The sequence below is a fragment of the Balaenoptera borealis genome (assembly GCF_965194805.1).
Source record: "Balaenoptera borealis genome assembly, chromosome: 6".
NCBI classification, from domain to species: domain Eukaryota; kingdom Metazoa; phylum Chordata; class Mammalia; order Artiodactyla; family Balaenopteridae; genus Balaenoptera; species Balaenoptera borealis.
The window spans coordinates 15,200,425-15,227,319 of NC_138863.1; the positions used below are offsets into that span (position 1 = coordinate 15,200,425).

A 26,895-nucleotide genomic window follows, 5' to 3' on the forward strand; every position below is an offset into this window, starting at 1 on the left:
TTTTTCCTCACAATAGAAATAATCCTGCTAATTACAATTCTGTAAAATACAAAAGGTACAATGACAAAAATTATCTCACCATCCAAAGATAACCACTTAACACTTTGATGTATACCATACCAGCCGTTTTACTTTTTTTCACACTCACATACATACATGCATTTAAAAAATCACTTTAAGTATATTGTTTAGTAACTCATTTTCATGTAATATGTTGTAGATGTTTTTTCATGTTAAAAAATGTAGTATCATTTTTAATGTTTGCATGGTATTCTATTGTATGGAGGTATCAGAATTTATTTAATCAAGTCCCACATTGTTGGACATTCAGGTTGTTTCCAAATTTTCTGTATTACAAACAGAAGAATACTTCCTTGATTACCTCCTTAGAATAATCCCAAGAGTGGAATTTCAGGATCAAAGAGTATACATATCTAAAAGTTTGATTCTTTTTTTTTTTTTTTTTTTTTTACTAATTTATTTATTTTGGCTGTGTTGGGTCTTCGTTTCTGTGCGAGGGCTTTCTCTAGTTGCGGCAAGTGGGGGCCACTCTTCATCGCGGTGTGCGGGCCTCTCACTATCGCGGCCTCTCTTGTTGTGGAGCACAGGCTCCAGATGCGCAGGCTCAGTAAAAGTTTGATTCTTATTGTCAAGCTACTGTTTATATTCCTGACAGGTGTGCCTAAGAGTGGCAGCTTTCTAAATCTTTGTCAGCACGAGGGCGGATCATTAATTTCTTTAATCTTTGCCCGTCTCCTTGGAGAAAATATCCCTGCTTTCACTGTTGTTTTAATTTGCATTTATCCTCCCCTCCTCACGTTTTGGTTTTTTTTTTTTTTTTTGGAATATTGGTCTATTTTTACAATAGAACTCTATGTTTTTTAAATTAATTAATTAATTTATTATTTTTGGTTATGTTGGGTCTTCGTTTCTGTGCGAGGGCTTTCTCTAGTTGCGGCGAGCGGGGGCCACTCTTCATCGCAGTGCACAGGCCTCTCACTATTGTGGCCTCTCTTGTTGCGGAGCACAGGCTCCAGACACGCAGGCTCAGTAGTTGTGGCTCACGGGCCCAGTTGCTCTGCGGCATGTGGGATCTTCCCAGACCAGGGCTCGAACCCGTGTCCCCTGGATTGGCAGGCAGATTCTCAACCACTGTGCCACCAGGGAAGCCCTCACTTTTTGTTTTTTGTTTCTATTGGTTGAATTGTTTGTTACTATTCTTTGCCCATTTTTTTCTATTGAAGTATCTATTTTAAAAAAGAAAATATATATAATATATAATCATATATTATTAATTATATAAATATATGATATTCCTATCATTAAAAGAGAACTTCAAATATTTATCTAGGGTCTGCTCTGTGCCAGTCACTGTTTAAGGCTCTTGGCGTATATTAGTACACAAAAGTCTCTGCTCTATGAAATTTATGTTTTATCAGGGAGAGACATTTATATCTAATAACCATAATGAATAGTATAGTCAGGGATAGGTCTTTCTGAGAAGACTTGTTGGAGCTGAGCAAGCTGGCCCTGCAGGAGTCTGGGGGCAAAAACATTGTAACAGAGGAAACTGTTGGTTCTAAGGTGGACCACTGCCTGACATGTTCAAAAACTTGCATGGAGGCTGCGGATCTTGGGTAGAAAAATTCCTAAATTAACCCATAAATTACATTTGATTCCTAGTAAAACATCAAAAGAATGTTTTTCAGAACTTGACAGAATTCAAAGCTCATGTAGAAAAAGTAACATGAGAGAATAGTCAGGAAATTTTTGAAAAAAAAGCACTGAACACTTTCAAATATTAAAATGTATTATAAAGCTATAATAATTAAAATAGTTTTGTACTAGCAATGGAATAGATAGTTCAGCAATATACCCAAATATACATGGAAATTTAATATGTGCTAAAGAAGGTATTTCAAATCTCTGGGGAAAAAGAAGTTTATTTTATAAATTTTGTTGGGCTCACTGGAGAGCTGTTTGAAAACAAAATAAAGCTGGTTAATTCACTGTCTCTCAAAACCAAAACAAATCTCAGAATGATCTGAGATTTAAATGGAGAGAAAAAAAAAAGAATCCATTCAAGTCCTCTAAGAAGTATATGTGATTTAAAAAAAAAATAACTTGGCGTGGTGAAAGACCTATTAAAACATAACATAAAACCCAGAATCTATAAAGAAAAAGAATCATAAATTAGACTCTAATTTAAATAAAACTCTTAAAAATGCCCCTTCTGAAAAAAAAAACTTAAAACAAAATCAAATGTGAAGTATTCCGATTGTGTTTCTACTCAGCTACAGGCCACCAAGCGTTGGTCTCCCTCACCCCGTAAAAAGAGGGCCACATTCATCTCGTTTCTCAACTTCATCTTAACTTCCTTAAAGGTATACTAGATAAAGCAGAACACTACCAATATTTTTGAAACCCTCTGGGTATCTCAACTCCCTAGGCTTCGTCCCTTCCACCCCACTCAGAACTGACTAGTCTCAGATTTTGTGTTTCTCATTCCTTTTCCTTTAGTTTCACCATCTATTTATGTATGCCTAAATAATATACTCTTTAGGTTATCCTGTTTTTCATTTTTATATAAATCGCACCATACTGTATATATGCTTTTGTGGTTTATTTATTTTTTTGTCCAAGTTTATACATGCAGCTGTAGTTCATTCATTCTCATAGCTGTATGGTGCTTCACTGTATGAATTTATAATTGTTTACCTGTTTTAGTATTGATAGACATTGGGATGTTTCCACTTTTTTGTTATAATGAACAATGTAACGGAACATTCTTATTTGGTCTTCCAGTGCACATGGGTAAGAGTTTCTCTGGGGAATATTCCTGGGTTCCTAATTGCTGGGTAGTAGGGTACACACATGCTCTGCCTTTCTAGGTAGGTAAGGCCATAATTTTCCAAATTGGTTGTATCAATTTATACTCCCACGTTCTTGCCAACATCTGGTTTTGTCAGACTTTCACATTTTTACCAATCTGGTGGGTATAAAAATGTATTTCATTATAATTTTAATTTTCATCTTCCTAATTTCTAATGTGTGGAGAGCTTTTTTCATGTTTATTGGCCAGCCCATCTTTCGGTTCTAGGAAATGCTGCCATCTCATTCCTGCTCTCAGGCTGGCTCTAAAATTAGACAAGAGAAGCACATATCTACACTTTGTGATACACTATTTCAACATTTTCCAAATATCTTCCTTATCTGTCAGCCAATGCCATTTGTGATGAGTACTTGTGGCCTAGTTTTACCTTTTCCATTAGATTATCCTAACAGTTTAGCTAGTCATAGAGAAGGCACAGGGTACCTGTGCATGTGCAAGGATAAAAAGCAGGATGGGTGAGTTGTGGCAGGTGGGAGATGGGAACAGAATGCCTCTGGGTAGTCTGAGAATAGCAAGAAACTGACTAGGAAGATTACAATAATGACAATGCCCAATTTCCAGGACTTAAGACACAAGAACTATGATTGTCATTTATGAGTATTATTTCTAATCCTTACAATAATTCTCTAAGATGTACATTATTATCATCTCTACTTTACAGGTAAGGAAACTGAGGTTAAAGGCCACAGAACATATTGGGGTGCCCAAAGGAGAGAAGGTCAGCATGCAATAATTCAGGAAGTCCATTATTCATTGATTCATTTTTCACTGAGTACCAGTCTGAGAGCAGAGAATTTTATTTGGCATTGGAGATATTTGCCATTGATGTGGCCTCTGCCAATCTATTATGTTGCACACTGGGGAGGGATTGCCTGAAGCCATAGAGGGAAGCTAATATAGTAAAAAACTGCTTGAATGGCAGTCAGAGAGACCTAAATCTCTCCCAGCTTATGTCCCCTCACCTGAATGGCCTTGGGGCCCTTACTGTACAGTATAGAGAGGATAAGGGCAACGCTCCCTCGTGGAACTGTGTCAGCTCTGCCTTCTGAGTTGGGTGACTCAGAGTGGGCCTCAGTTTTACCATTTGTAAAATGAGAATAATGGTAGCACCTACCCTGGTGTATTAGTTCCCCATGGCTGCTGTAACATTTCCACAAACTTGGTGGCTTAAAACAAAGAAATTTATTCTCTCACAGCTCCGGGGGTCAGAAGTCCAAAATCAGTTTCATTGAGCTCAAGTCAATGTGTCCAGAGACACTACAGGGCTGCTCCAGAAGGCTAGGAGAGAATCCTTCCTTGCCTCTGCAGTTTCTGGTGGTTGCTGGCATTCCCTGGTTTGTGGCTGCATCACTTCAATCTCTGCTCCAGTGGTTACACTGCTTCCCCTCTTCTGTTTTTCTCAAATCTCCCTCTAACTTCCTCTTATAAGGATACATGTGATTGCATTTAGGGCCCCCCCTTTTTTTTCTTTGAATTGGTAGTTTTATTTTATTTTTAATTTTTTTAATTTTTGAGTTTTATTTATTTATTTTTTTTAATTTTTGAATTTTATTTTTTTTATACAGCAGGTTCTTATTAGTTATCCATTTTATACATATTAGTGGCCCATTTTGATAATCCGGAAGAGTCGCTCCATCTGGAAATCTTTAACTTAATCTGAAAATACTGTTCCCATTTAAGGTAACATTTACAGGTTCTGGGGATTAGGGCTTGATATATTTGTGGGTTGTTATTCTGCCTATTACACTGAGGGTTGTTAGAAGGAGATCTGCTAAGGCTGGCAGAGGATTGAGCCCAGCATCTGCCAGTACAGAACGAGTAAATGTCAGTCTGTTTCCGCTTTTAAAAAGACGTTTCTAAGAAAGCCTCCCTAGTAGGACTGCTGTAAGGTTTAAAAAAGCACAGTTGTAACACGTAGCAGGGCGTAGGAGATCAAGGAATGAGATAAAAGCAGATCTACTAACAGTTTCTCTCGCTCCCACTACTTGGTTTTGCACTTCCTTCTATGCCGGCCGCCTCAGACCCCGCCTACTCACAGTCTAACCCCCTCCCAGGAGGATTCTCCACCACGAGGTCCCGCCCCCTTACGCACGCGCCCCTCGCCCCGCCCCCCTAGCTTGGCGTCCTCCGTCCGTAGTGTGTTGGAGGCGTGAGGGCTTTCGCGGGCTGTTCATTTTATTGCCCATCAAATCCTAGCCCATTTTATCCAATTATGTCTCCTTTTTCACCCTATAGTTTATTCACCCAACGAAGCTAGATTTACTGAGGTTAGTGGTCGCAATTTACCTGCTTTCAGCTGAGAAAAGAGAGGCGGAGCTTTTGGAAGAAAACTGGCGCTATTCAAGACAGCCCGTACGAAAGAGCCGGGTCCTACACACCTCGGTCGCCAAGCCCGGGCCAGCTAGCCGCGCCCAGGCCAGCTCGCCGCGCAGGCGCAGTGGGCCGGACTCGCCATGCCGACTGTCAGCCTGAAGCGGGATTTGCTCTTCCGAGCCCTGGGCCGGACCTACAGTGAGTTCACGTCCCGTAGCCTGGGCTCTGCGCCTCTCCTCAGAGTCTGGGACCCCCTGCAAAAAGGCATCGTGGCAACGTTCATGCTGCCCCGCAGGTTTTGGCCTTGGGCGTTCGAGTTCTAGATAGGGCATAAAGTCCCCGGCGGCCCTGCTGGGCCGATGTAGCCTCTGGGAGCCGGTGTCTCTGTGGGTGCCATTGCATCACCGCACGTGCTGGGCTCACTGTGTCATTCATTCAGCGATATCGAGCGCCTGCTGCGTGTCTGATGCCAGGGGATAGAATAGGAATGAAGCTCCGGGTTGCCTCCCGAGTGTAGTTCATTAAGTGCAATAAGAGGAGCGCTGTGGGAAGTCCATTTGTGAGCAACAGGATGTGTGTGTGTGGGAGGGCGGCCTTCTTTCTTAGTTTTACTTTTATTCACGTTTACTGAGCGCCTGTTATGTGCCAGGCACTGTTCTAAGTGCTTTGGGAACACAGCGGTGCACAGGGCACATAAGGTCCACGTTCACATTCTGATGAAGCAGGCAGATAATAAAACCAGCATATTAATAAGATGATTTCGGATAATGTTAAGTGCTAGCAGGGAAACAAAAAAGATATTGTGCTAAGAACAGCATTAGATAGGGTGGTAACGTGGGCTGAGCCCAGAGTGACAAGGAGTCTTTACTTGGTGGGCTTAGTCTTCAGGCTACGCTTCATCTCTTCAGTTTTAAAAACACTACCAGTAAAAAAAGGGGAGAAATATTAAGTACGATTATCAGTTACCCTATACGTGTAGCAGTTGAAGTGACATCTGCCATGTTCCATATCATCAGCTTGTGTGACAGCAGGGATAATTGGTTTGTGAGAGCTGTTTTTGGTTTTAGGGCTCAGTATAACAAAGGCCTAGTCGGTTTAACAGATACTGCTTCCTCCAATAAGATATTACTGTGAAAATAAAATTAGCTTTTTAAAACGTTTCTTAAGGTGCATTTTTGGATACTATGTGCAGTTGACCCTTGAACAATCCAGGTTTGAACTGGGTGGGTCCATTTAATAGAAGGAATTATTTTCAACAGTAAATACTAAGGTACTACATAATCCATGGTTGTTGAATCCTCCCATGCGGAACCCAGGAGGGCCAACTGTAAGTTACAGAGATTCTGGACTTGATGGAGGGCTGGGAACCTCTGATCCCTGCCTTGTTCAAGGGTCAGTTGTGTTCTTAAAGTGTTATTCTCCCTAGGGTTCTGCCCTAAGTCCCTAAAAATAGAGGTAATACTCTTGTCCTCTAAACAGGGCTCTAATTCCCTATACTTTTTATTTCATACTATGCTTTTTTATATTTCTTATCCATCCTTCTAAACCATATTCTCACTAACTGTGTATGATATACCTGAATTACACAAGATGGTGTGTAGCAAAAATTTGTTCAGTACATCTATGATCAGTTCCCACCTGTGTATCCATATCTGGGAAAGTAAGAAATAAGTCAGGTTTTAAGAAATGATGATTTATTACCTGTTTACTGTCATCTGATGTTTTAATATATTCTCTAGATGCCTCCTCCCCTTTTCCATATTGAGAGAGATCAGGTAAGCTTGATTATCCATAAATATCTGTGGACTACTGACTCATTAAAATTTCAGTCAGGAAGATTGATGTTGAAGTGTACTTCACATGGGTCAGAAATAATACTTATCATTAGTTTATATTTCACATGTTCTTTCTTGAAATCTTTTAAATGTAAATTAGGTTGAGGTCAAAGTTGGAAAAACATGTTTGGCAAAGCATCTCGTTTGCAAGCAGCGTGGATCCGGCTTGTTTCTTGCCCCCTCCCCCCTTTTCTGTCTTTCTGTCTTCCTCTTTTTTTCTTGTTTACAGGTAATGTCTCATTCACTCTTTTCTATCCCCATTCCCTCTTTTTTTTCAGTCCCTCTAGGGCTTTCTTTTTGTCTGTCCTAAATTCCATTGTTTCATCAGTCATTGCCTTTCACCACTTATTTGCTTATCAAGGATAAGCAAAGGATATTTTTCAGGCTGCTTTTATTCTGTTCATTTTGCTCCTTTGGGGCAGTTTTGTCTCCTTAGTCTACCTTTTTTATCGCCTTTCTGCTCAGATGTTTTCCTCTTGCCACTCGTTTTTTTGTTAACTGGTTTGTTTTCACTGTTCTTCAATTCTGGCCCTGTTCTGCCTTGGTGTAATTGCTGGCAATGTGGCCAGAGCCACCTGTGTATATCATGAACCTTGAAGATGTAGTTACTTAGGTGTGTCATTTTGTTAGAGGGAATCATTAATCATGATTTCATTGTTGATTCGCCCGTCTAAGTGCATGAAATACAGCTGAAAGGAATAAAACAAATTGTATGATAATTAGGACTCAGTAGAGGATTCAGTATATTTTAATGATTCTGTACAATTTGGTAAGTAACCATTTAGTTATCTATTACTGCATAATTAATTACCCCCAAATTTAGCAGCTTAAAACAACAGTCATTTGTTATATGTTTCTGAGGCTCAAGGATTGGGAAGTGGCTTAGCTGGGTGGTTCTGACTCTCACCTGGTTGTAGTGAAAGTGTCAGGACTCTAGTCATCTCAAGGCCTAACTGGGGCTGGAGAGTCCAATTCCAAGTTCACTCAAGTGCTTGTTGGCAGACTTCAGTTCCTTGCTGATTTTTGGTCAGAGATTTCAGTGCCTCCCACCTGGACCTCTCCATAGGACTGCTTGCAACATGGCGGCTTGTTTGTCCCAGAGTGAGAGGTCCAAGAGAGCAGGTAGTCGAGAGAGTGCTCCAGATAGAAGCCACAGTTTTTACTAACATCTCGTAAAGGATACACCATCCCTTGTCATATTCTCTAGGTCACACAGACCAGTTCTGGCACCGTGTGGGTGAAGACTACAAAGGGTGTGAATACCAGGAGGCAGGTGTTCTTGGAGGCCATCTTGGGGACTGACTACTACAGTCTGCCCTCTGGCCCCCAGTGATTCATGTTCCTCCCACATGCCACATACACGCCCTCCCAAGGCCCCAGGAAGTGTCATCCCATTACAGAAGCAGCTCAGAATCCAGAGTCTCATCAGCTAAATCAGGTCCAGTTGTGGATGAGGCTCTTTGGGTATAGTTCCTTAAGGACAGCTGCTTGAGTAGAATTACTCTTGGCCTGAGAGACTAAAGAGACGGGTTATCTGCCCCACCTGCACCTAACATACAGTGGTAGGACAGGCATAGGACATTCTTCTTCAAATGGGGAAAATGGGAGACACAAAGGAGTTATTAGTCCATGGCAGTTCTGAAACTGAGCTGGCAAATGTTGCATATTCTTGATCAGATCTCAAGGCCTGGGATCATTGTCCATGGTTCTGCCCTACCTTCTAGGCTCTTGGTTCCACCCTCTGGGTGATCCTCATTATTTTATTTTTTGGTGAAAGAAAGCACATGCTTTACAGCTGATTAGTTTTCTTGGTCTACTTCCCACTAATAGAATTTTGGGGGCTCAAAGACTTCATTTTGTCCTGTCTCTGTCCCTTTCAGCTCCAGCTTGCCATGTTTCTGCATATTTTTTTTTTTTTAACTTTGTGGGTCTTTGGTCAATTTTGCTGGTTTCCACTTCATTAGTCAAAAGCCACACCACCCACAGATCTCTGAAATAAGCTGTTTTGTACCTTTTGCTGATACAGCTCTTTTTTTTTTTTTTTTAATTACTTATTTATTTTTGGCTGCGTTTGGTCTTCGTCTCTGTGCAAGGGCTTTCTCTAGTTGCGGCAAGCGGGGCCACTCTTCATCGCAGTGCACGGGCCTCTCACTATCGCGGCCTCCCTTGTTGCGGAGCACAGGCTCCAGACGCACAGGCTCAGTAGTTGTGGCTTACGGGCCCAGTTGCTCTGCGGCATGTGGGATCTTCCCAGACCAGGGCTCGAACCCGTGTCCCCTGCATTGGCAGGCAGACTCTCAACCACTGCGCCACCAGGGAAGCCCCAGTGCTCTTATTTAAGCTCAGTTGTGTGACTGAATAAATTTGTGAGGCACACCCTTATTTTCTTTATATGTAGTGCCTTTTGTCTGAATGAATAGTGCCTTTGATTTTACTGCGTCTTAAGATTTTACAATCATGCCCTTGATTCATCTTTTGACCACGTTTCCTGGAAATGCTCTGGGTTTGCTCTTTGATCAGAAGTCATTTTTTTTTAACATCTTTATTGGTGTATAATTGCTTTACAATGGTGTGTTAGTTTCTGCTGTATAACAAAGTGAATCAGCTATACATATACATATATCCCCATATCCCCTCCCTCTTGCGTCTCCCTCCCACCCTCCCTATCCCACCCCTCTACGTGGTCACAAAGCACCGAGCTGATCTCCCTGTGCTATGTGGCTGCTTCCCACTAGCTATCTATTTTACATTTGGTAGTGTATATATGTCCATGCCACTCTCTCACTTTGTCCCAGCTTACCCTTCCCCCTCCCCGTGTCCTCAAGTCCATTCTCTACGTCTCCGTCTTTATTCCTGTCCTGCCCCTAAGTTCTTCAGAACCATTTCTTAGCATTTTTTTTTTTTACATCTGGGGAGGCTGAGAATTCTTAAAACCATTAGGTCCTGGCTCCTTTTTGTTTAATAGTCTTTCCTTTAGTTTATCTCTTCTCTCACAGTCTAAACCAGGAGACACTTTCAGCACTGGTTGGAAAGGTTAGTTAAGTCACCTGGTTGAGTAGGTACCTTTTCTCCAGTCCCCATAACTGTAGGCAACAGTGTTGCTAAACTTTGCCTCTATGTAAGAAGGATACCCCTTCTGTCAGTTTCCAATAACGCTTCCTCACTTTCCTTCATATCGTCACCGGCATCCTTATCAGAGACTGAGGCTTCTATTAACAGCTTTGTCAAGGCACTTTAGGTTTTCATTTACACTCTCAAAGCCCACCTCCTCCTGATTGTGAAGCCTTCCCCATGTTTCCCCGTGTTTTGTTATGGCAGCACTCTACGTCCAGTGACTAAAGTCTGTGTTAGTTTTCTGTTGCTACATAACAAATTACTCCAGTACTTAGGAGGGTACAACAACAAGCCTTTATCATCTCACACAGCTTCTGAGAGAGGAATTGAGGGAGGAGTGGCACAGCTGGGTGATCTGGCTCTGGGTCTTCCACCAGGTTGCAGTCAAGCTGTCAGCGGGGCCTGCAGTCATCTCAAGGCTTGGTTGGGCTGGAGTTTGCTTCCCAGCTCACTCATGTGGTTGCTTGAGACGTGAACGGTGTGAGTACCAGGAGGCAGGGGTCCTGGGGGCCTCTGTTACTTCCTGCCCTAGTGATACCCATTCACCCGCACAGGGGCCTGGGAGCCATTGCCCACACCTCCTGCTCACTCACTGTTCCCACCTCCCAGTCAGTCCTTGAGCCTCACGGATTCTGCCCCTGACGTTTCGCACATTCTTCCTTCTCCCCCAGACTCACTGCTGGCTGCTTTAACCAAGTCCCAACTGTCTCGCTTGTCTGTGGCAGTAGATTCTCTGCTCCAGTTTGTCCACCACCATTCTTTAAAATGCAGGTCTAATCATGCTATTTTCCAGCTGGAAATCCTTTAGTGTAACTCCCCGTTGCCTCAGGCAGGACAGAGGGCAAATCCCTTGGCATCTTGAGCTGACTTCTTTCTACGTTTTTCATCATATCTCTTCCTGACATGAACCTCACGCTTCATTCATATGGAACGTCCCAAATTTGCCATGCGGTTATCTCATTCTGCACAGTCCCTGCCTAATGAATTCATCCTTTCTGTGAAGCCTTTGCTGACTCTCAGTGGAGTTGATTGCTTCCTTTGTGCCAACTCGGTACCTTGCACTTAACCATAACTGTATTTACACATCTGGTTTACTAGAGTAGGGCATAGTTAAGGCAAGAATTGTATCTTATTTATCTCTGTAGCCCTGGCACCTAGTACAGTGCCGACACATAGTAGGTGCTCAATAAATGTTTGTTAAATTGAAGTTCAATGTCAGGAACAGGAATCTCATGACCAGCTTCTTACTAGAATATACTAGTAATGATGGTTTGTGTTCAGTTTTTGGTAACAAGGAAACCCTGACAATGCTGTATCAGGTAGCAAAGCAAAGTAGGATATAACTTAAAAGTAAGGAAGAGAACTATTAATTATTGCAGACCTACTATGTTTCAGGGCGCTATGCCAGGCCCATTATCTGCATGAACTCATTTAAATCTTTCCAACAGTTGCATGCTACAAATAAGTGGCTGTAAAATGCTACTTTATGGATGAGGCATAGGAATCAGAAAGTTTACATAAAGTGCCAAGCTCTCAACTGGTAAGTGGAACAGTCAGAATTCGAACTTGGATTGACCTGGCTCCAAAGCCAACTGTCAGGCCACCTCAGAGAATTTTAAATGATGGGATTTATATGACATTATTCCTTTATGTTGGATCTGTGATTTGGAGCCTACTTTACGTTGGATCCCTGCTTAGCAAGTTTTTTTCTTCCAAGTAAATGTAAACTCCCTAGTGCAGGTAACCTAATTCTGTAGCTGATATTAGATGAATCAGCCCTTTTTAAAATAGTTTTGGTTTTCTTAAAAAATGTTTTTTGGTCAAGCTTTTTTTGTTTTTAAATGGAGATATCTGATGCCTGATATTTAGTATGCTTGGTGTAAGACGGTTAAAAAAATGCAGTTTATATGCTATTTTCATTTGTACTAACATTAAAGTTAGCAATCTCTCTTTTTTTTTTTTTTCTAGCTGACGAAGAATTTGATGAACTATGTTTTGAATTTGGCCTGGAACTTGATGAAATTGTATGTATTGGATATTTATTTCTCTAATATTCTGTGTATAAGTTCATTATATTTTATCTTTGTTACCTTATGGTTAGACTAAGATGGAACATTTGTGGGCTGTGGTGCTTTCTGTGTTAAGGGGCTAAGCTCTGGTTCTAAGAGTGTTACTTTGTGTAAAATCTCAAAAGGGGTTCATGCCTTATTCTGATACAGTACCCTCAAGTCATCACGCTAGTGCTGTGGAGGTGGATAGACCCTCTCAGGTAACCCCAGAATGAAAGCAGTCTCCCACGCAGTGAGGTGCCATTTGCAGATAACCAGATGGAAGGGGTCTGGGAGCAGTGGAAACTGTGCTTCAGCCAGAGTTGCTGTCTCCTTGGCCTCTGGCTCCCCCTCCTTCACTTCCTCTGTGTCCCACCCCACCTTCCCTCGTGCCTATTTAACCAGCGTTAATTCATTCTTCATTTATTACTCTATACATGGATCTTGTAAAATGATCTACTTTTTGAAGAATTGCTTGTAAAAATGATTTTGAAACATTTTCCTGGTCTTTTGATTGTATAATGATTAAAATGTTTAAAAAATAGCTTTATTTACCAAATATATTATTAACAATGATTATGTACTAGAGACACTGTACTTGTAACTAAAATGATAATTTAATATGTCTCTGGTAATTTGTTTTATTTTTTACCCCAAGCCTTCTTGATCTGTTCAGTGTTTTTTGTTTTTTTTTTTTTAAAGAAATCTCCATTTTAATTTTTATTTATTTATTTATTTATTTATGGCTGTGTTGGGTCTTTGTTTCTGTGTGAGGGCTTTCTCTAGTTGTGGCAAGCGGGGGCCACTCTTCATCACGGTGCGCGTGCCTCTCACTATCGCGGCCTCTCTTGTTGCGGAGCACAGGCTCCAGACGCGCAGGCTCTGTAATTGTGGCTCACGGGCCCAGTTGCTCCGCGGCATGTGGGATCTTCCCAGACCAGGGCTCGAACCGTGTACCCTGCATTGGCAGGCAGATTCTCAACCACTGCGCCACCAGGGAAACTCCTGTTCAGTGTTTTATAACACAATAAGGTTAAAAAAAAAACCTTAGACTGACAAAAACCTATATTGTTCTGCCTTGTTTTTCCTGTTGCTTCTTAACTAATGTTGCAGAAAGTTTTTTTTTAATATTAATGAGCATCCATATGCTTAAGAAGTCAGCTGAGATTTCTGTAGTTTATATTAAATTGTTATTAATTTTATTAGAACTCAAAATTATGCTTGAGTCTCTGTGATATCTAAGAGCATTGGACTGGATGTCAGAAAAATGGAGTAATAGTTCGAACTCCCACATTTACTAGCTGTGGAACCATGGACAATTACATTGCCTCTCTGGGCCTCCTTTTCATCTGTGAAATAAGAGGTTTGCATTGTATGATCCCTATAGATCCCTCTGGCTCTGAAATTTCTGTGGTCATTGATTGCCATAACATTTTTGTTAGCATTGACAAACCCAGTCTTCACATACGATCTTTGTATGAACTGAGATACTGAAAATGGAAGAAGGCTTAGGCAGCTGTGTCTTTTTTGCAAAGGAATTAGGCCATTTTTTTGTTTGGATGCCCTCTTTTCTCAGGTTCGCACATTTTCTTCCCTTCTTTATATGGGTCCCCCCTGAAATCCAGCACCCGCATGAGGTGACTTATCTTTCTTCACTAAAACGTTAGCAATTTTATTGACCCCTTTAATGGAACTCTGTTTACATTCTGATTTCTCCTCCTGCCTCTTCTCATATCCTCCCCCATCCCCCCCCATTTCTTTTTTCCTCTCCTGCTCCCTCCTCTTCCTCCTCCTCTTCATCCTCTTCTTTTTTTTATTTTTAAATTTTCCCTAATTTAAAAAATTTGCCTCCTGAGTTTGAGATGGCCAGTGGAGGTGTTCCTTGGAGCCCAGAGTCAGTGAGCACTGTGAGCCCTGCGCGGTCCCAGCGTCGTATGGACTCTGTGATTCCTCGGGTGTGGCTCGGGCACGTAGTGCTTATGGACAGAAAGTGAATTCTTCTGCATGCTGTGCAAGTGTAGACTATAATTCTTCGGGCAATAATTTGAACTGCTCATATTTTGGCAGTGGGAGAGGGAGAGCATCATGTAAAACAAAAATCGTCACATATTTTGATAGGAATTCATCAGTTATTTTAACAGGTTATTGGTGGTAAAAATAACAGGAGTTCCAGTTAAGTGAGGATTCCAGATAATTAGTGGGTAACATTAACAGTTGGAATATGGCTTTTAAGCATTTTGGTTGAAAATTTCTTCAGTATACATACAGTTCCCTGCTGTAGTAAACATAGAGAACAGAATTTAACTTCTTGGCAATGGTTGTTTTTAAGAAAATCTCTGTAGTGTGGTTATTGAGATAGTCTAAGCTTTTTGCCACTGCATTAAAAATTATTCTAGTGGTATTTCTTCTCTCTTTTCCCTCTTGTTTGCTTTCATTCTTGCTGCTCTGTACCTTTTACTGTCATTAGATTGCTTCCCATCATACCTATAATCCCTTCTAATTTACACCACAGCTTCTGATGATCTCCTCAAATGTTTTTTTTTTTTAATATTAATTTATTTATTTGGCTGCGCTGATGGTCTTAGTTGCGGCATGTGGAATCTTTAGTTGTGACATGAGGGATCTAGTTCCCTGTGCAGGGATCGAACCTGGGCCCCCTGCATTGGGAGCGTGGAGTCTTAGCCACTGGACCACCAGGGAAGTCCCCTCTCCAAATGTTTTTGCTTGTTTTTATAGTATTACTCTCATTCTCCTGTTGTTTGTAGGCTTGGGTGCCCGTAGGATTTAGCTTTTTAGAGTCATTATCTTATAAAAAGTTGCATATCTTTTAATTTTTTTTTCTTTTTTTTTTGTTTGGCCATGAGCTGTGGCTCGTGAGAGCTTAGTTTCCTGACCAGGGATCTAACCCAGGCCCTCAGCAGTGAAAGCGCAGAGTCCTAACCACTGGACTGCCTGGGAATTCCCAACATAGCTTTTATTTGGTGAATTCTCTTTACTTTGTCTCATTGACACTTTTGTTGTTGTTGCCCTATGTTCTTTTCGGTGTTTTCATTTTCTTTTAGATAAAGGATGGGCAAACTTTTTCTGCCAGATAGCAAGCTTTTGAAGGCTGTATAGTCTCTGTCACAATTCAGCTGTTGCAGTTTGTAAATAACAATAGGTAAAATGTAAATGAATAGGCTTGGCTATGTTTCAGTAACACTTTATTTACAAAAATAGGTGGCAGGCATGATTTGGCCCACTCTTTGCTTTAGATGGATTTCTGCTGCTCTGGAAAGAACATGAATAATGTAGTTACTACTTTATAGGGCTACTTTTTCAAAAGAATTTGGATTTATTTAGTTTTATTTTAATTTTTGGGTTTGTTTTAGACATCTGAGAAGGAAATTATAAGTAAGGAACAAGGTAATGAAAAGGCACAGGGGGCCTCTGATGTTGTTCTCTACAAAATTGATGTCCCTGCCAATAGATATGATCTCCTATGTCTGGAAGGATTGGTTCGAGGACTTCAGGTCTTCAAAGAAAGGTAAGGGAATCTGTTCATTAAATACCTGGCTAAGTTGGGTTTCTTTTTTCTTTGCCTGTCATTATCAGCAACCCTGTTTAAGTTTCTAGAAAAAAACTTGTTGGACAGGTACACAGCTTTAGGTCTGCATAGAGGGAGGACTGGAGCCTTTAGATTGTAGCCGTTTGAAAATTTGCCTGAATATTGAGTCATAGCCTGTCATTTTGGGAGCGTATTTTAAAGCTGGAGTGGTTAATGATTTTATGGTGTCTTAAAAAACTTTTTAATGGGTTCATGTGAGTTCTTTAGTAATCCAATTGGAATAGATAGTTTGTTGGGTTTGTTAAAGGCTGGGAGAAAAGTAGAGGTGGCACAACTATGTGCTGTTTTCTTAAGAATTCTGAGGAAGCTTGGGATTGGAGCCTCCTAACTGGAAAACTGAAGATCTTGTGATGGCTGTGGGCAAGTTAATTGACTTTTCTAGTTTCAGTCTCCTAATTTATATTGAAGAATATTTTTAAGTCCTCTTCCAACTCTTCATGTAATACATATAGAAAATGATGAACATATGAAGTGAAAAAGAGGTGAAACAGTAAAGCTATCAAAAATAATTATTTTTTGTTTTGATTACTTATTCATTATCTCGTCAGTTGCAAAAGAGTAAGAGCCTCAGGCTGATGGGCTAGACTCTGGAACTGTGAGGCCTTCGGATGAGTGATGGCTGTTGATAATTAGGGATTTGGTTAATGTGGTTAAAATTTGGGGGTTGACCCAGTTGCTTCTCTGCATGACAATCAGATGTTTATAGTTTAGGGTCAGGGATAAGCCCTTACAGTGTGTTTCCCAAACCTGTCTGATATGAATTTCTGTTTTTAATAGGCACCTCGTATGATTTTTATGATGAGACTGAATTAGGAAAGTGACTTAAAACCTTTGCTACTCAAAGTGTGGTCCATGGACCAGCATCATCTGTAACACCTGGGAGCTTGTTAGAACTGCAGCATTTCAGCCTCTACCCAAGACCTATTGAATCAGAATATGTGGTTTAACAAGTTCCCCAGTTGATTGTGGGCACGTTGAGGTTTGAAGAGCACTGACTTAAAACAGTAGTTCCCACCCTCTTCTGATGATAACAATTACCTGGACTGTCCCTCCAGAATGTACTGTTTACCAGGCCTTTCCCTTGAATATCCTGATTCATTAGGTCCAGATGGGACCAGGCCATCTGTATTTGTCATAAGCCCTACTTTTCTTAGAAGCTCAAACTCTCATGGTTGTAGTAAAACTTCAAGGTGATTTAATCCAGCCCCTCAGCTGATGTTTAAATGCCCCCTATACAGTTGCTTAGTTAAAGGTTTTCCAGCCTCTGCCGGGACTCCAGTGATAGGACACGCATTACCACGAGGCATCCTAGCCCATTTTTATTTTATTTTTTTTTAACAGATTTATGTTATTTATTTATTTACTTTTGGCTGCGTTGGGTCTTCGTTGCTGCGCATGGGCTTTCTCTAGTTGCAGCGAGCGGGGGCTGCTCTTCGTTGTGGTGCGTGGGCTTCTCATCACGGTGGTTTCTCTTGTTGCAGAGCACGGGCTCTAGGCACGCAGGCTCAGTAGTTGTGGCTCACGGGCTCTAGAGCGCAGGCTCAGTAGTTGTGGCGCACGGGCTTAGGTGCTCCGCGGCACTTGGGATCCTCCCGGACCAGGGCTCGAACCCATGTCCCCTGCATTGGCAGACGGATTCTTAACCACTGCGCCACCAGGGAAACCCCTAGCCCATTTTTAGACATCTAGAAATGTTAGACAGTTTGTTAGGTTTTGGGTTGTTTTTTTTTTTAATACTCAGCCCAAATTTGATTTGCTGTAACTTTAACCCATTGTCCTAGTTCTGTTCATTTTGTGTACTTTCTATACACAGAATAAATTAGTTTATCGAATGTTTTGGTTAATAATGAGCAAGTTTGTTTTAATATTTTAGGATAAAGGCTCCAGTGTATAAACAAGTAATGCCTAATGGAGAAATCCAGAAATTGATCATCACAGAAGAGGTAATAAGGATCCATTCTTATTTTTCTTTTAAAAACATCTCTTTCGTGTATATCTCTATAAGGTGGGACAAAGGTGACCCTTCTGCCAAATGTAGTTTTCTTTGATCACTTGCTAAAATGGATGTATATTTAGCCTCTAGCTCTTAAAAATTGTCATTTCGTTTTTTACCAAGAAGTGAAAGGGAACACAGCATCTGTTTTCCATGAATAATTTTGGAAAGTAACATCCAAATGTTTGCTTAAAATACATTTGGCATATAATTGTTTAAATTGTGGTATATTAATAAAATTTAGAAAAAATCTTTTGGGGAAAGGCTATTTTGGTAGAAATATTAACTACGAGCAAACTACTTAAGGGTTAATTCTTTTCTCAGTAATTCAGTAGATTTTCAGAGATCTTGCTGAAATGTAAATTGCATGAGGACGGTGACTTTGTCTATCACCACTATATCTTACTGTTGATTGAATGAATGAATATACACTTGTTTGAATGAAAATTTGTGACAGCTAACTCTCTATTACAAGATGATATTACAAAGAAAAGCCTTAATATTTACCATCTCTAATGATATAACGAATTTCAGACAGCTAAAATACGCCCGTACGCTGTTGCAGCGGTTCTCCGAAACATAAAGTTTACTAAAGATCGATATGACAGCTTCATTGAACTTCAGGAGAAGTTACATCAGAACATTTGCAGGTTTGTGGCGGCATCTTCTCTCTTCCTTGCCTCCCGCTCTCCCTCCTCCTTCCTGTCCCTCCTCCTTCCCTCCCCTTCCCTTTTCTCTTCCTCTTTCCCTCCCTCTTTTCTTTCTTCCTCCACTGTAGACTTTTTTCACAGCATTTCTAAATTAATCATATGTGGGAGTAACAAGAGTTTAAAGTTAACTAAATTTAAATTTAAATAAGTTTAAATTTCACCAAACAGCTCTTTGTTACTGCTTATAGATAGTGTATCCATGGAGAAATAAAGATATATTTTGAGTACTATACAGAGAAGAAATATCTAGTCCTAGAGATTTTTTTGGTTTTTGTTTTTTGGTTCAAATCATTAACAGTGGATTATACTACTAAATATTAAACCATGGTAATTTGAAGTATGACTTATTTTAAAAATAGACAAAAATTTTTGGCTTGATCTAATTTTTTGAGTGAATATAATTATAAATCGACAGGTGAAACTTGAGACTTTTAAATAACTGAATTTTCTTATTCTGTCTTTGGCATTGCTACACATCATTTCCCATACAGCTCCCTTTAGTGTGGTGATCTTCAAACCTATATAATTGCTGAACTCCTAAAGGTCGAGGAAGGTAACAATGGGAGTCCTTGAACTAATTCCAGTATTTCAAAAATGCTAATAGAAAATATATATTTACTGATGATAAGAAATGTCAGCCTTTAGCTAACATACCAAGTTTTTTTGTGTTGGCACTAAAATATATAAACGTAAAGTTATGCTAGTCAAAGATATGATTAACAGTTATATATGTCTTGAGTAAAAATGGAAAAAATTTTTTATATTTTAATAATTGCAGTAGTTGCAATTTGGTAAACTATGGAAACTAAAAGAGGCTTTTGTGTAAGGGATGGTCTAGAGACAGGGTTGGGGGGACCCTGGGCGTTTTCTTCTGGTGTGAAAAATATTTAAAAAATAAAATACCTGTGGTTAAGCTCACGAGGTTTCTTTTTCTTGAAACATTTTTGCATACATCGTAGAAGAAACTTTTTCTCAGATTCTGAATAACACTTATTCCAAGTTCTTTTATAAAAATAATCTATTTGTCATCTTGCAGATATGTTATTCTTAAGCAAAACAATAAGAATTTAAATATAGTTTCAAAATATAGGACAAGATAGAGGATTTCTGGCAAGCACTGATATAGCTAGGAAGTGCTTAAGCCCAGTTACCTGTTCTGGTCATTTGAAGAATCTAATTTTTATCTATATTGGAAGGCATTTCCTTACTTAATTCGACTTTAAGCTCTGTTTTATGCAGTATTTCTGGAAATCATGAGCTTTTTCTAAGGGGAGAATGAATCACATCCTAATACTCTGGTGTGCCAGAGTCAGTAAATCCTAATTTGCGTTTTTCAAGAGATATATTTATTTCATTTAAATTATAAAATTTACTGGCATAAAAGTTGTTCATGATCTTCCCTTATTATCCTTTAATATCTGTAGTATCTGTATCAATATCACCTCTTTCATTCCTGTGTCTTCTCTCTTTTTTCCCCTTGATCAGTGTAGCTAGAGATCAGTGTACACATCAGTTACTTCAGTGTGTATCGTTGTGTATCAGTTTTCAGAGAACCAGCTTTTGGTTTCATTGACTTTTCTCTGCTTTTTTCCTCTATTTTTCTGTTTTCGTTGATCATGCAGTGTTCTCTCGAGGGCTAGTTAGTCCTTACTACTGAGGCAAGACCTTGTTCCTGTTTATCCATTGCCATACGAAGAGTGAGGTTTTCAGACTGTGTGAGCACCGTTGCCTTGGATGGTTCTTTCCCTGGCCTTGGCTGGTTTCCTCACATGCACACACTGATTAATACTCAGCTGAATTCTTGAGGGGGCCCCTCTGCAGATCTCAGAGTTCTCTGTCTGAGTAGCTCTGTCCTCCCCAGTACTCTGTGCAGTGAACTCTGGCCGTCTTTGTCTCCCTAGACTCTCAGCTGTGTCTGTTCAACTTAGGGAGTCCCCTGGGCTCTAGCCAGACCCCGTTTCCTGCCCTGTGGCTTGAAACCCTTCCAGGCAGTCAGCTGGGCAGTCGTAGGACTCGCCTTATCTGTTTCCTGTCTGTCATCTGCCCTTCATAGCCTGATCTCCAGTGCCAGCCATGGAAACTGTCATCTTATATGTTTTGCCTCTTTTGTGATTGTATCAGGCAAGAGTGTAAATCTAGTCTTTGTTACTCCATCTTGGCTGGAAGGGTCCAGTGAACTTTTTACTTCAGTTATTTTATTGTTCATCTCTATAGAATCTGTTTGGTTCCTTTTTTAAAAGTTTCTCTTTTTTTGGCTGTTATTTCCCCGTCTGTTCATTATGTGTATATTTTCCACATAATTCTTGAATGTTTTTTGTGGTGGCTTTTTTTTTTTTTTGGTAGTAGTAGTAACGTTTTAAAAATCTGTGTGGTGATTTGAAAATCTGAGTCATCTTAGCATTGGTTTTTATGGGTTGGTTCGTGTGGAGTATGCCATGTTTCTCTGTTTTCATATGCACTGCTTTTTGATTGCATAAAGAATATTTTGTTATGTAAGAGGCTCTTATTTTGCTCTTTTTCTCTGAGAAGTGGTTTCTGTTGCAGGCAAAGGGTCTTGAATACTTAGCCTGACTCAGACTCGAAACATTTGGCTAGATGAGACCTCTGCAGTTGGCAGCAGCAGAATTTTCTGCCCAGTTCTTTGAGCTGCTGCTTTTTCACAGCAAGACTTTAATAAAATTTCTGCCAGTAGAATAGGTAAAATCTTGATTTCTGACTATTTTTTGTTTTCATATCTTTTTATATTTGGGATATTAATCCTTTTCTGTACCTACGTTGTAGACCTTTTCTCTCAGTGTGTCTTTTGACTTTTGGGGTCTTTTGGTTGTATAAAGTTTACAGTTTGGATATAGTCAAGTTTGTCAGTCTTCCTATATGACTTTTATGTTTTGTGTCTTAAGAAGGGATGTTCTACTCCACAGTTTTAAGCATTGTTCTCCTATATTTTCTTTGAATAATTTTTATGGTTCAGTGTGTGTGTGTGTGTGTGTGTGTATGTGTATGTATGTTTGCCTTTTGTTTTTCAAAATGCATAGCTCTTTGATTAATCCGGAATTTGTTTTTTTGTGGTTTGAAGTTGAAATTTAGTGACATTTTGAGGTGCTGTTTCAGGATTAAGAAACCAATATTAATGTCCAAGAAAACATGGACTTTCTTACCTATGAATTTGTCAATTATTAATTTATCTAAACTTACTGAACCATGTATATTTCTACCTATGCTAGTATATAAACATGTAACTCATTGAGTAAAGTAACATCTCCTTTAGGCTTGTCACCAACTCTGTTCAATTTACCCATATTTATTAAAGTTCTAGTCACCTGTCTTGGAGTTTGACCAAAAAAAATTTTTCTTTTAATTTATTTTATTCAGTATAGTTGGTTTACAATGTTGTGTTAATTTGAGGTTGACCAAAATTTGTTTCTTACAAATTTTAAAAACTATGTCATAGTTCATGTAATATGGACTTTAACACATTCCTTGATTACTAATTATTTTATCCATTTGATATTTAATTGTGGTTATGCATACATATTCGAATATATGTACACATAGTCTAAAACACGTTTTAAGAATTCTTTAGAACATCATAAATTCTGACCAGGTTTCTCTTTTTGAATTGTCTTTTGGAAAGCTTAGAGCCAAATTTGTGACCCTCTGTGATAAGACTGTAAGCTTTGAAATTCTAATTTAGTATCAACATTGTTTCTGGCTTCGTTTTATATCCCTACTTCTGTTTCTTTCTCTCCTACTTTGTATCTTGCTTTAAGTTCCTAAAATTACCTTAAATCCCTTACAGGTAAACTGTAGAACAAATGAAATTAATAGCTCTTGAAATTTCCTTACATATTAAATTTTAAATATAATTCACAGTTCTTAAAACTAAATAATTTCCATTAATAAAGCAATATAGCTATGTGACAGGAAATTTAGGAAAATATGGAAAAGCCAAAAAACACAGGAGTTTTTTGGTAGTTTATTCTAATTTAATAAAAGATTTATGTTTACTTGAGGACACTAGAGGAAATAGATTAAAAGAAGGTAAAGGGTATGTTGACTTTGAAAACGTCCTAATAACATAGTACTAGGGAAAACATAGTGGAAGGGATTTACTTCAGCTGCTGAAATAATGTGTTTGAAGTAGCTTTATATTTATATTTCTCATAATTTTTAATGGTTGTAAAGGTGCTATATAGTAGTAACAGGCTATTTTAAGGAAGTGTCTAAAAATAAAAAACCTGTACTCTATGTTATCTTTAGAGTTTCTGCTTTGAGATATTCAAATCGTTTTCTGTTTCTCTTTCTCTCTGTCTCTCCACATTTAGGAAAAGAGCCTTGGTTGCTATTGGTACCCATGACTTGGACACATTGTCAGGCCCATTTACTTATACTGCGAAGAAACCTTCCGATATCAAATTCAAGCCTCTAAATAAGACCAAGGAGTATACAGCCTGTGAACTGATGAACATATACAAGGTAAACGTTCTTTTATGTTAATGTAATAGTTCTGGATAAATCATGAAATTCCTCTCAAATCAAGTCTTAATTAGGGCAATAAAATGAGTGCTTGAAAAAATAGCAGTGTCTGGGCTCCAACCCAGAGATACTGATTCCTTTGATCTAGAGTGAGGTCTGGGCATAGTTTTGTTTATTATTACTTTTATTTAGGTATGTATGTATGTATGTATGTGTGTATGGCTGTGTTGGGTCTTCGTTGCTGTGCGCAGGCTTTTCTAGTTGTGGTGATCGAGGGCTACTCTTCGTTGCAGTGTGTGGGCTTCTCATTGTCGTGGCTTCTCTTGTTGTGGACCACGGGCTCTAGGCACGTGGGCTTCAGTAGTTGTGGCACGCAGGCTCAGTAGTTGTGGCTCGTGGGCTCTAGAGCACAGGCTCAGTAGTTGTGGCGCACTGGCTTAGTTGCTCTGCGGCATGTGGGATCTTCCCAGGCCAGGGATCGAACCCATGTCCCTGCATTGACAGGCAGACTCAACCACTGCGCCACCAGGGAAGCCCTGTTATTACTTTTATCCTCTCAGATGTTTTTAACGTACAGCCAGGATTGAGAACCATTGAAGTAGGTCATACCGCATTGTAATATTCGTATTTAGGTATAACTAAAACTCACTCATTCAAATATAAGGAACAATGAGATTTAGCTAGCTTTTTTGTAGCATGCACTATTAAAAAGCGTCTGCCTCCCATGATTAGCACTTTAGAGTCCAGCAGTGAAAATGAATTCAGTAGTCACTTTAAATTGCATTTAACAAATAGTAAAAGAGGTGGGTATCATTTGGAAAAAGCTATTATCATTGACCTCATTTGCAAGTGATTTCTTCCTATTTATCTAAATAGTTTTGTATGGTTTGTGTTTTGCTTAAGGTGATTCAGGCTTACTCTGCAAGTCTGTTTTCAGTCTTGAAAAACGGTTGCGGTCTTATCTTTCCCCAGTAGGAAATGAGGCTGTATAAGGATTCTGAGATATTAGTTTACATTAGAAAATATTATACATTTAAAACTTTGGGGGCTGTTTTATTGTTTTTCTGATTTTCCCCCCTCTTTTTATGCTAGGTAGGTATGTAAACTAATTACAGTGACAGAAATAAAAAGCTAATTTTGTTTGACTTAATTTTTTTTCAGACTGACAACCACCTTAAACATTATTTACATATAATTGAAAATAAACCTCTGTATCCAGTTATCTATGATAGCAATGGTGTCGTCCTTTCAATGCCTCCAGTCATCAATGGTGAGTTATTTCTTAAGCACCATAGGTTTTTTGCTGTTTCCCTCTTATTCTTTATCATTTCTGTGGAATTCTCAATAGACTTGACTGAATCAATCAGACGACTCAATCTGAGAATCTCAGGTCTTTTGTGGATTTTATTGTAATAGTTCTTTTCATTCAGTTTTCAGTATTTTACTGGTGATTTTAATGTAATTTATAAATGTATACATATTTATAAGTTCATAAATATTTTCTGGTGCTAGTCTCTGGATTCTGTTATATTCCTCCAAAGGGTGTTGATATTTTGGTTTTAGCAGGTAATTCATTTAGTTAAACTTAAAGTCAAATTCTGTATGGCCTGCTGTTTTATAGTTAAATTAAAATTTTAAAACTGAATTTTACCCTCTTAACTCCTTTCTGAAGCTTTTGTTGAAGACGCAACTTGAACGTATTTACAAAATTTAGTGATGTCAAAGCCATAGATGTTTGCCCTTCTGGAGGTGAGAAGGGGGTTCAGTTGATTCATGATGGGAAGGAGACTCTTTTCCTCCTCAAGATCTTGGACTCTAGTACTCATAGTGGGCTTCGGAGTGAGCCAGATCCAAACCCAAATCTTAGCCTTGCCGCTTAATAGCTGTGATCATGTTCAATGAGCTTAATCTCTGAATCTTAGTTGTCCTGCCTGCAGCCCTGTCATAGATCGTGGTGAAAATGAGATGAGACAACTTCTGTTAAGCACCCTACGTGTGGAATGCACTCAGTAAAGCCTTGTTTTTATTTTATCTTTATTCTCCAACTTATAATGGGAGCTTAGAATAAAAGTTGTGTATCTCCTTACCTCTGAGGTGTCAGCTTATATTATGTTCTAAATTAAAATGTAGTTTCTGTTTTGTAGAGCTTTTTCTTGCACTTTTGTTTCTGAAACTGATTGTTTTGTCATTATTGTTTTGTGTTTGTTGCAGGAAATCATTCCAAAATAACAGTAAATACTAGAAATATATTTATTGAATGCACAGGGACCGACTTTACTAAGGTAAATAAAACTTTTTTTCTATTTTTGTACTGTCAGGGTAGATTTTTACTTCTGGGCCAAGACCATGTGGCTAAACTTTAAAATATGTTTATTTTGTAGGTGGGGGCATACTTTAGCCATTTAGAAAATTAGAAAGAGGTAGCTCTTCTGTATTTTGGTTAAGGTGCTTTCATTCAGTTGACAAATGTTTAGTGAGCACCTACTATCTTTCCAATGCCATGAATTTAATAATGAGTTACATGTTCTTGACTTCAAGGAACTTGTTATCTTGTGAGAGAATTAGCCAAATACATTACTGTAAAACAGAGAATGGGATATACATTGTAATGCCATCTGTATAAAGTGTTCATCTTAGTTGGCTTAGTTTGAATGCTGACTAATTTCGTACCTTTGTGTACTTGGTAAAAAAAAAAAAAATAAAACCAACTGGCTATCAAGTTTTATTTAGCAAATTGATAAAGGGTTTATACACACAAAGATGTCTAGAATATGTAGAATACTAATCGTTCAGTCACTTTTCATCACTATATATTAGATTGGATTGTTATGAAAGCTTTTTTTTATGGCATATTTTTTCTTTACAAATGTTAAGTAAGCCATAGAGTGAGGTGGCAATTAAGCAGATTAAGAAAGGTAAACTTGAATGGCAGAAGGCTGGAGTATAGAAGTAGGGCAGATAAATGGCATTCACATACATCTTACAGGATTGGAGATCATTGTAAGATATTTCATTTATAACTTTTATATACCATATGTGCCTTCAGAAATATTGTCAGGGTAATATAGCTTTTCCTGTTAAAAACTTTTTTTAAATTTGCACATTAGCAGACCTTGGATATCTTTTCTGAAGCTTGTATATGAGTGAAGTATGTATAAAAGCAAAGCATATATCCCAATAAGGTTACTGTATTTTTTCTTTTAATTAAAAAAATAAATTAACAAATCTATATGGCCTTCACTATGTACCAGGCATCGCTCTATGTGTTTTATACACACACACACTCATACTTGTAATCCTTATATTAACCAAATGAGGTAGGAACTTTTATTATCTCTACTTAACAAACAAACAAAGGTACAAAGACAGTAATTAAGTAACATGCACAAAATCAGACTGCTAGTAAGTGCTTGGGCCAGGAGTCTGGCATCTGGCTGCAGAAACTTATGAGACTGATAAGGTTTACTGCCATAGTTAGCCATCTGTCTTTCTTAAAATTTGCTCAACCCAAGGGAGGGGGTGGGGAAATAGATGATTTGTCTCAGTCATGGATCGTAACTGTCAGAGAACCGCATAAATGCAGAACACCTGAACATAAGGTCAGGGCCTCTCAAGCTCAAGAGTTTTTACTCCACTTCTTTCTTTAAAATTTATATATACAGATACAGTTTTAGATGTTTGGAGACTAAATTATATTAAATATTAATTCATTTCCAGCTGATGGAAGAAAGTATATTTATGGGTTACCATAATATTTGTTTTTCTCCTTTGCAGGCAAAAATAGTTCTTGATATCATTGTTACCACGTTCAGTGAATATTGTGAGAATCAGTTTACGTAAGTTCGTTCGGCATCTTTATCGATGATGGCCTGTTGTTCTGAAGTTAGAGCACTAAGGCCTTGTGCT

General features: G+C 38.9%; 1 protein-coding gene across 5 annotated transcripts in view; it reads left to right on the top strand.

Annotated features, from left to right (window-relative positions):
* Nucleotides 1-5,265: 5,265 nt before the first annotated feature.
* FARSB (phenylalanyl-tRNA synthetase subunit beta) overlaps nt 5,266-26,895 on the top strand; it is a 65,883-nt gene continuing 44,253 nt past the window's right edge. Inside the window, exons 1-10 of one of the 5 annotated variants that reach the window (XM_082396811.1) lie at nt 5,328-5,404; nt 6,946-6,981; nt 12,124-12,179; nt 15,673-15,729; nt 17,684-17,753; nt 18,338-18,453; nt 22,839-22,989; nt 24,151-24,259; nt 25,201-25,271; nt 26,764-26,825. In XM_082396811.1, the coding sequence (XP_082252937.1) occupies nt 6,946-6,981; nt 12,124-12,179; nt 15,673-15,729; nt 17,684-17,753; nt 18,338-18,453; nt 22,839-22,989; nt 24,151-24,259; nt 25,201-25,271; nt 26,764-26,825 (728 nt within the window). In that variant the 5' untranslated portion in view covers nt 5,328-5,404. Of the gene's footprint in view, nt 5,405-6,945; nt 6,982-12,123; nt 12,180-15,574; nt 15,730-17,683; nt 17,754-18,337; nt 18,454-22,838; nt 22,990-24,150; nt 24,260-25,200; nt 25,272-26,763; nt 26,826-26,895 lie in introns of all 5 variants that reach the window. The other 4 variants (XM_082396810.1, XM_082396812.1, XM_082396813.1 and 1 more) reach the window with 4 other exon arrangements.